The 10,153-nt window shown below is 36.6% G+C and overlaps 1 protein-coding gene across 1 annotated transcript in view; it reads right to left on the bottom strand.

Moving 5' to 3' along the window:
- Window positions 1-8,907, bottom strand: part of Smp_211170 (alpha(1,3)fucosyltransferase,putative) — a gene marked incomplete at its 3' end in the record, with an annotated part of 9,774 nt that extends 867 nt beyond the window's left edge. The window contains exons 1-3 of the mRNA XM_018791161.1: window positions 8,870-8,907; window positions 5,641-6,934; window positions 3,509-3,623 (exon numbers count right to left, since the gene is read on the bottom strand). Of these exons, the coding sequence (XP_018645675.1) occupies window positions 3,509-3,623; window positions 5,641-6,828 (1,303 nt within the window). The 5' untranslated portion in view covers window positions 6,829-6,934; window positions 8,870-8,907. The remainder of the gene's footprint in view (window positions 1-3,508; window positions 3,624-5,640; window positions 6,935-8,869) is intronic.
- Window positions 8,908-10,153: the final 1,246 nt, after the last annotated feature.

Raw genomic sequence — 10,153 nt, 5'->3', positions numbered from 1 at the left:
AAGCTCTACAATCAAAACATCCAGCTCAGAAAACGAAACCCCCAAATCATCTACTTTGAACTACAAGTCTTCACCACCACCTCAAATTCATTAAATTAGCATTCAACAGTTAAACATCATCATGAAAAGAAAAAAAAACAAATTCGATGTCAATAGGTAATTATTATTACTTTCAATGAAATAATCTATTGTTGATCCGATTAGTTGAAAGGATATTATATAGTCGACCTTAAACAGCTTTCCAGCGTGTCAGAAAACGATACTTAATGTTATCACAAGCTTTCAGTATAAAAGTGATAGAATTACGATGGATAAATAGGTTTAGTATGGCTAATAAATATTTTTACTTTGGAAATTGGTTTATTCAATGACAAACCAAAAGATGTCCAGTAAAAAACTCATCTATATGAATAAAGGGCATTCATTTTCAAGACTTTATACAGCCGTAAATGATGTTTAAAACGTTCCCACATAGCCTCTACAGTGTCATTGTGTTTGTTGAGGTTAGTCTATATAAATAGCACTGGATAGGACACAAAAACCCACTGTATGATTTCACAACACATATAACTAATTAAGGGTAAATTTTAAGAAGCTCCAACACACGATACAATCTAACTACTGTCGTGTTTTCAAATTAGCCCAATAGTCAGAGAATAGCTATCTTGAGTCTCATTCGCTTTGCGTAATAATACACTTTTGCCATCTAATTGATGTGACGAGCAGAAATATGAGATGATTGTTCGCTTTTTTTAAACCTTCGTTCTCATGATTGATCAATCTTGGTTGAATATTTCATAAATAAATGGTAATTTCAGTTCATTGTAGCGGCTTATACTCGCCTTTTCATAAGTATCCAAATGTGGTTTTAGGATTAATCCGGCAGATATGGCTTGCATGAACTCGTTATGACTCTTAATTACTCTTTGACACCATTATCCTACATCTATTTCCCAACTGCTTCAGATTTATCATAACAGAACGGGTATTAGCGAAATCAGAACTTTCTGAACTACTACTGTTTATATTGTTATTGTATGACTAATAAATAGCTGGACTATTATATCTTTATATTCCGTTTATTGTAAGCTTTTGTTTGACTCATTAACTATTACTCTATGTCTTACCGTTACTAAATTGTTTCTGGTGAATAATTTAAAGCTTGTCCAGTTGTTCATAGACACTTTTGGCCTGTTCGTGTATAACTATGATTTTCTATTTTATGACGTGGTATTGTACATTATGTTTTTAGTCAAACCCATGAGTATTTGACATGAACCCTAAGTGATTGAAATGTATTAAAAATCGAAGCTTGGCTGCAGACTTCTCTTCCGGACTAGAGGTTGTGGATACAGAAAGATGTGTGAATAGCTGGACCAATAGGAATGAAATTTATGTTAGCTCAAGGTTTATTGTGTCGATCAGAACGTGTCATTGCTCACGGCGTAGGTCTCTAAGTTATATATGAAATAGTAGACATGGGATACGAAAATTATAATCAGAATTCTGATTGGCGAATTTACCAGGTGATATCAATCGACATTTCACAAACACAATTTTAGAAAGATTTAATGACAAGGGCTAAGGAAGATTATTCACTATTCGATTTTATTCATTTCAGTCAGTCACACAGATATACTCGCAGTGATTTGCTTACCTCAATGAGTTCTCTATACGGCTATTATATGAGTTATTCCACTACAAAAATGGCTAACGTTATGTTACGTAACCAGTCACATGTTCATGTTTACTAGATTTTCGCCAAATTAAGTCACACTAATATTAGTTTATGAGAAATTCCATGTACTCTCCTTAAACACATGACTTCCTTGTACTTGTCTGTATGCAAGTAGTAGGTAGTAAATTTCAGTTACCATGATAATAGGCTTCCACGAGAATCATTGGAACTGAATTGGTTGTATCATTGAGATTAGAGCCGCAGTTAACTTTGGGTGGCTCTGTTGAGTAAATCACTTATAGGAAACTGATTATTAGGGGACTTACTGAACATAAAATGAATAAATCCAGTGTTACCGTGTAATAAATATCCCCAAAAAATTATCAAGACTTCTAGTGACTTTTTTCTGATAACATGAGAAGTATTACATAATTAATCATGAAGTTTGACAAACACTTTAGGATGTCTGAAACGATTGACTTATATTTACAAAAGGGACAGTCAAGTTTGAGACAATTAATTGACATTTTGCAAATTAAGTATTTACTGTGTGGTTCTCAGATTTGACTTCTGTAATTTTGTGTTCAAATATATTCGATTGTTCCCACTTATGTTCTTGTTCACTACAGTTTCACTCTATTTAAAAGCGTATAATATTAATTGGATATTCAGTCCGCTGTTAGAGGTATGAGGGCAGTTATCACTTCCCGGCTCCCCACACCGTGGAAGGGTTCTTCTAAAGGTACCTGAAAGGGAAATTGGGTGGGAAGTGGTCTTAATGACCTGAGAGCGTGACCGCAGTACCCAAGGGACAACTGCTTGAGGTCGGTCACAAACGACCTTTTTGTGTTTTATTTATTTAAACACATAAATATTGGTACAAGGAAGCACCAGATACATATGCGCCATACAAATCTCATCCGATTTGCTTGAGGGCTGTGATACTGCCCAGGTGCCCGAACTGAAGCAGGTGGTTTTCTTAGGGGGCCACACCCCGAGCCTTTGAACGAAAGGTCTGATCCACAAGGCAGTGGAGCATCGTGAGGAGATGCATTCCCATGGTAGCCGTTGACCAGCAGCAAGTTCATTCGCCATTCGTTCCATCAGGATACTGGAGCCCATGTGCACCATTGGTTTGGAATCAGGGTTTTCCAACTCCCCTAGGTGGACCCTCCGTGTCCACCAACCCGGTTAAAGCGCCGGACATTCGCTTTTCGTCCTCTCACTTTCGTAAACAACACCCCCGCCACGAGAAGGCAGTGAGTAGGACTTCCCTGGCAGAGGCTATATATTCGCTGGCCATGTGAGAGCATTTCGAGAGGGAGAGTGGGCTCTCCCCACTCTCGGCCATACCAGGGCATTTGGGGGCCCTTTTTGTGTTAGCTCCGTTCTTCAAAAAAACCTTACCGCCGGAGACGGATATTCGTGGGATAAGGCGAGGTGTGCATTTTTAGAGTTGACCTTTTCTAACCCCACCCCTCCTTGTGGGAAGGAAGCATCGCTGTTATGCTGGTTGTCTGAAGAAAACACCTTACTGCTGTCACACCTCTGTACAGTTAGTACGACTTCGCCTTCAGACCTTGGGTTTGCTGCTTTTAGTCTTACCGCTCTTCAACCGACCTGTCTGGCATGGTAGGACCTCGAGGAACGATTGTTCCAGCCAGTATAGCTCGATTGCTTCATCACGATAGGCAAGCCCGACCACCACGTCAAGGTAGCAGCAACGGTCGGGTAATTGTATATTAGGAAACTATAAATAATTAAATTATATAATCCGAATACAATAAGATGATAATAATAAATATAAAAATTTACAAAACAAAAACCTACCCATACAAAATACAACATCTTTCGCTTCAACATTTGATATACCCCTATGTAAAGCAAGTTGTTGAGCTTTTTCTGCACAATTTACAATAAATTCATTAGCTAAATTAGTTATGACCTACAAAAGAAAAGTGAGATAAAAACAATTGACACACACAAAAAAGTTGGTTTAAGGAAAGAGTGAATAAAAATGGTTAACTGTTACCACTAAATTAACTTCTACGAATCCGATGTTCATCTTGTTGTACTAACGAGGTATGGCAACTTGGACCGATGTATATATGTGCCTGGTCCTACGTTGTAGCTGACTGAACTGTCAAATGTTTATTACACTTAACTCACATTTTCAAAAATATCTTCTTAATATCCTTTTTTAAATATTACAAGATGTCCTTAGTGTATATTAGCATAGAACATATCACCAAGTAATGTTATTTTTAATTAGAACTTCACCTAGCTTTATGATAATATACAAAGAATTTATTGTATACCCTCAAGGTTTCCTAATGAACCTCAACCTTGTCTTTTACATACACCAGAAGCTATAGGGAGGATTTGAGTAAACAACTCCAGACTCTGTATTTGAAGTTCATTTTTTTCAGACTTTTGCCTACTACCTATGTCGACAAAAAATTTGTTCATGTCATACTGTTCTTATATTTACTATTATACTTGCACTCCCTACTTATTATGATTAGTTATTTAATCCTTTTTCATTATCACTGACTCATAAATTGTTATGATTAACTTACTACTTTTCATATATGCATATAAATGGATTACTGTATATTAGAGTAAATTCTGATGAAGATCTAAACGAAAACACTGTTCGCTTGCATGTATTGATCTAATATTTTTTAAAAGAGTTCTTCATAACAGTTGATATGAAAATACTAACAATAGAGTGATTTCAATAAATTTCGTTGATGGGTTTACTACTGTGGTCTATAATATTTATTACTCGATATACACAGAAAATACTACTGTAGGAGCGATGATGTATCATTTCGATTTGACTACGATATTTTCAAAGGTTGGCGGGAGAACATAAATATTGATAACAATAATTATCAGAGACTTGTTATAACTCAAAACTTTGAGGTGTATCATAAGAGAACATTATGAATCCAAGTCCCACAACAAATGCATTTGGAAAATGTGTCATACAAAGTACTCAACTTTTAACTTTGGCCATACATATATCTACATGATATTATAAACCAGTGTTGAATATCATGTAAACGATTTGTAGCCTTAGTAACTCTTTATTCACAGTTGGCCAACGGAATTGTTGGCGATATAGATCGGATTAAAGCACGTTCCGTGCAGTATGGTGTTGGGGCGCGCTGATTAGCTACTTCTTACCCAATCAGCACTAGTGGATACTTGGAGAAGACTTCACAATTTTTTCATGTAAAAGTTATGAGTATACTAACGTTTTTCTCATTGTGATTCCTACTTCATCCAACCTTTCTACTTGTAATATAATTAAGTTTCTGTTCAACCGTGTTCTGATTCGGAGACTTATCGAGTAAAGTAGTGTTCAAGAATACTAAGCAATAAGAGTAGGTGGGTCAAAATAAAAGAAATTATAGCATAAGCACAAAGAAAAACAGTGATAAAGCATCAAGAAAAGTTGAAGCTGTATGAATGCTTAGTTATTGTCATTCATGGACTTGTACATGCCAGGAATTTAGATGATACGAAACTGAGTTATATGAATCATTTGAATTGTGTTTGTTATCTTAATACTCATTAAGATAACCAATACTGAACGCTCCTAGCTTTTTCTCAAACCGTTCCTATACCAGCCAGCATTGCCTGTCGAGGTAGACGGTAATTGGACATATGTGATATACATTTTACACCCATCTAAAATCCACCGACTAAAGTAAGTCACAAAGAATGTAAGAACAAGTGAGGAAAATTAAGGTCGTCAAAACGAACAGATTCAGTGCTTGTAAAATAATTAAAAAGCTTACTTTAATATAAAGAAGGTAGGTACGATTTTGTGAAAAATGACGGTGAAGAATTAAAAACTGAACTTTTTAACTAAAAGGACATAATATCAGAATACGGTTACATTTCTGTCTTCTGTAGGTAAAAGGTAAACAATAAAATTATTAGTAACATACCTCTTCAACATCAGGATCTAGTTGTAAATGAGGTTCAAATTCAGTCAGCAACTCAGTTAAGGAACTCGATGTGAAAACAGAATTGGTTTGCTCATCAGTGATACACTTTGAGTCGAGATTCGTTTGACCATTTTCAGGTGAGCAAGGTATTTCGACGACAGTAACCCCAGCAGTTGAAACAGATGGATTGTTAGTTGAGCTAACATCAACCACAGATGTTGTTACTGGACCCGACGTAGAAGTACTATTTTGCATTGCTGATGAGCACTCGTCTTGAACTGGATATATAGCTGCTTCTTGAACAGGCAAGTTTGAAGTAGAGACAATAACTGGTTGAGAAACTGATGGTTTTGACTGCGAATTTGTTATGTCAGAAGAGAGGTTAACAGACAAACCTCTAGGAATATTTCCAGCCGCGACAAACGAATTACCAGGGTGAACTGGTTGCATGGGAGAAGATACAAGTCCAGGAGGTCTGATCGATGACATATTGATCAACTTGTTTTGTGTCTGCGCATTGCCAAGGTTAAAACCTGTTGAGTCCAAAAGTACTTGATTCATAGGTGTTATTCCCTGAAACCCAGCATTTGTTGTGAAACAAGCCGTTCCTGGACGCAAATGATTATCAACAATCTGAGCGATATGTACAGGTTGGTCGGTAGATATGTTTCCCAATGTACTTGAAACAAAGGCAGTAGATGAACTATTAAATGAGTTTAATGTATTGCTGCTTATTATTCCACCTGGTAAAGCCACTGACATTTGACCGTTAGGACCTTGTATAACAGTGGGATTCGTAAGCTGTGTAGCAAGTGGACCAGCAGAATTGGGATTAGATATGACAATGGGCCCACCAGGTGGAAGACCCGTTGGAACTTGAATTTGCTGCTTAGCAACTGAAGATGTTGGCAGAGAAATCGACGCTGTGGTAGCCGTTGTTACCAAATTGGCCATCAATACAGTCTGGCCAGAGGGGAGAGTAACCAAGTTGGCAGAACTCCTTGATGATGGGATACCCGAAACCGTAATAGCTCCAGATGGTGACGGAGTCCACACTTGGAGATTCTGCGGACCACTTGTGACACTGTTAGTTTGGAGAGCAGCCATGCCAGAAGTCTGAGAAATGGCCTGTCCAGATTGTATTAGAACTGATCCTGGAGGTAAAGTTGAACTAGAATGACCTTTCATTTCTAGAACCCAGAATCGAAAAAACTTGGGATAATGTGATCACATATATGACTTCTGGGTGTGTTTAGTAAATATTACGTTCCATGTGAACAGGACTCTTGTAGAGCTAAAGAACAAAACAACACATCTCAGATTAAATATCGCAAAAAACGTTTCCAGATTTCGCTTCAGTTGATATTATATATATATATATATATATATATATATATATATATATATATATATATATGCAGACTATCAATCGTGCATACATTACAATATGATACTTTCTGGAATAAAAATGTCATTAGTTAGGTTAAGGATTTAAATTAATAAAATTAGGACTACAAACGTGGATGTGAAAGAAATACGTCAACTGAAAACACCCTATTATCCACTTACAGTATATTTTGGAACATGTAGGACAAGTATGATGAGGTTGATAATAAATATACCTGAAACTATAAATGAAATTGGGTTATCCAGTGGAATATCGGATATTTTCAAGGTTATTTGCAATACATCTTGTTATAATTTCTCTTATTACGACCCACCTACTCTTATTGCTTAGTATTCTTGAACACTACTTTACTCGATAAGTCTCCGAATCAGAACACGGTTGAACAGAAACTTAATTATATTACAAGTAGAAAGGTTGGATGAAGTAGGAATCACAATGAGAAAAACGTTAGTATACTCATAACTTTTACATGAAAAAATTGTGAAGTCTTCTCCAAGTATCCACTAGTGCTGATTGGGTAAGAAGTAGCTAATCAGCGTGCCCCAACACCATACTGCACGGAACGTGCTTTAATCCAATCTATATTCCACTGACATATCTAAATACTCGTGTAGTAAAATCATAGTGAAGTGAAGTAAAATAGTTTTTGATGGCTTCTAAGCAAAAAGCCACAGGTATGAGCCCACCCTAACCTGCCTTGACTTGTTGACCTGGGTAGTATTACTGCCCTTTACCAAAAATGTGGCTAACGACTGAATGAATGAACCTGCACTTGACAAATAAATTTCAGAAAATGAAAGAATACAATATGGCTAGGACCAAACTGGTGTATCGAAATACCGACTTTTCACTGACACTAATAGTCTTTTATTATTTCATGCTTTCTGAGACAAATGGAAAAATAGTGGGTTCTGCTCTTTGAAGAAATCAATAACTCAGACAACGGTCAAATTTAAAAGCTATAAAACTTTCTATGTGAAGAAACATAAGTTTTCACACGAATACTAAGACCAATTTACTGCTCAACACTTTGCGATAAAGCACTTCCTAAATATACATTTGTTTAATATCCTAGAATATATGGAAGCCTCTGCTAAGTACAAGCAATGAAAATTCCCTATGGCTACACAGACTTGGGAAAACTTTGCAAATGGTGTGGTCCCTCGAGGTCAATTTCAGTAGATGATACCATTTTGTGATCGATGAATCAAAGCAACCGAACTGTCTTGAATTTTTCAGTATGACAAATATACAGACATGGATTAATTGCATCAATGTGCACTAAGCAAAACCAGGCTAAATCCGTTTCCTCAAACTTTGTGTCCTAATTCCAATACGGTACGAAGATTTTTGTCATCCAGTTAGGCGCACGTGTACACGAATTTCCAGATCGGTATAGTGCAACCACATAACCACACAAATTATTGCATAAAGTCACATCAGCTAAATAATAAGTAATAACCAGTGATACTATCTGGCTAACACAATTTTTGGAAGTACTTTCAAAGATAAGGGTTCAAACCTGAATAACTGATGCATCATATTAGTGAACTGCACCCCTATTGAAACAGTTTAGTATTACTGATTAAATTTCGTTTTCTAGTAATCGAGAGTAAAGTGAAGCCCTTAATTTGTGGAAAAACGTCATTCCAATTGGAATGACGATCTTAAGATCGTCCATAAGTTATGGTCTTACTGCTCTATGCAGCAGAGGAAACGACTTTAAATCTCCAACGGAACGCATAAAAATGATAAGATGAATCACGTTGTACAACTCGGTATTGTGGGTTATATGTGCGTATGTTGATCACCTATACTTACTTTTCGAAGACTGAGCCAAGAATACAGTAACGTAATAACTTGGACAGCGTATACAGACTTTCATGTACTTTCTGTTTTCAGCATTCAATGACAAGTGATTTGGGTCAAAAGCCAATTTTTACCCTCAAAATCTGCATTTCTGTAAACATATCGATAAAAAAATGCTGATAGCACGTTTTTATATACTTGACCATGCTAATCCTGGGGTTTTACATATCTTGGATTTAATGAGTACATTTGTCCTAAAGCAGTGGGGTCGCTGAGACAAGCAACCATCACATTACTGAACAGGGATTTGCTTGCTTGCAACTTGAAGGGTTAAAAACTAGATTGTATAGAAGCAAAGATAACTAAAAAGCGGTAAATTAAAATGTTCACGCTAACGACATGAGAAGGGTTAATAATAGTGGCATTAATGATAGTAGAGATAGTGATGATGGCGCTAATAATAGTACTTTTTATTATTGTTATTATTAATGGCTTTATTCAATATTATAATCTGGTACAATATAGAATTCTCAGCACCGGTAGTGTCTGCAGCAATGATAAGCTACGAGACCTGTAATAAGTACAGCTGCATGTGGTGTTTTTATGAACTACTGATTCTTTTGTACTTGATGACTGCCTGATTTCGAATTACAAATACAATACGTTTGTTTGTGCTCACCTAGTTCTTTGTGGCTTAAATTGCATTATTTCGAGAATTACTAATTCGCACAATAATTCGAATACTTCTAAATATTACACTATGGCGGGAGAAGGATTATTAACCGTCGATGGATACTTTTATACCCTGCCTCATCTAAGAGCTATTTACTGGGGTGGCAGTGGTTAGATTTGTAGGGAGAAGATTCTAGATGGAGTTGGTTCGTATTAAAGACAGTTGTTATCTTACCTAAGAGTCGGCTTTCTGATATGTCATTCGTCTTCGACTACCTCTTGAGGTACAGTTGTGAGGCTCAGGTAGTATGTTCTTAATTCCAGTCCTCAATAGTATGTAGTATTCAGTAAGCCACTATCAGGTCGTCTTATACCCTTTTAAGGCTTGGCAAAAGCAATCTTGAGTAAAGGAGACTGCCTTCATATGGTTTGGCCCTTAATCCTCAACCCACTAGTGACGCATCTCTGTACTTGTTCAAAGAGTTCTCACCTCTGTTTTCGGGAAGACGTGCTTCAATGTCGTGAGCTTCTAAATGTGGCCGGATGTATATTTTGAATACTCCCAGAAAGTGCTCTGGAGAAAACACGCCTTATCGTCTCTGGATGAAGCTAAGGGTGGCTTAT

Source organism: Schistosoma mansoni (genome assembly GCF_000237925.1).
Source record: "Schistosoma mansoni, WGS project CABG00000000 data, chromosome 4 unplaced supercontig 0032, strain Puerto Rico, whole genome shotgun sequence".
Lineage (NCBI taxonomy): Eukaryota > Metazoa > Platyhelminthes > Trematoda > Strigeidida > Schistosomatidae > Schistosoma > Schistosoma mansoni.
The sequence above is the reverse complement of the archived record's forward strand: the minus strand, read 5'-3'. Positions and strand labels throughout refer to the sequence as shown.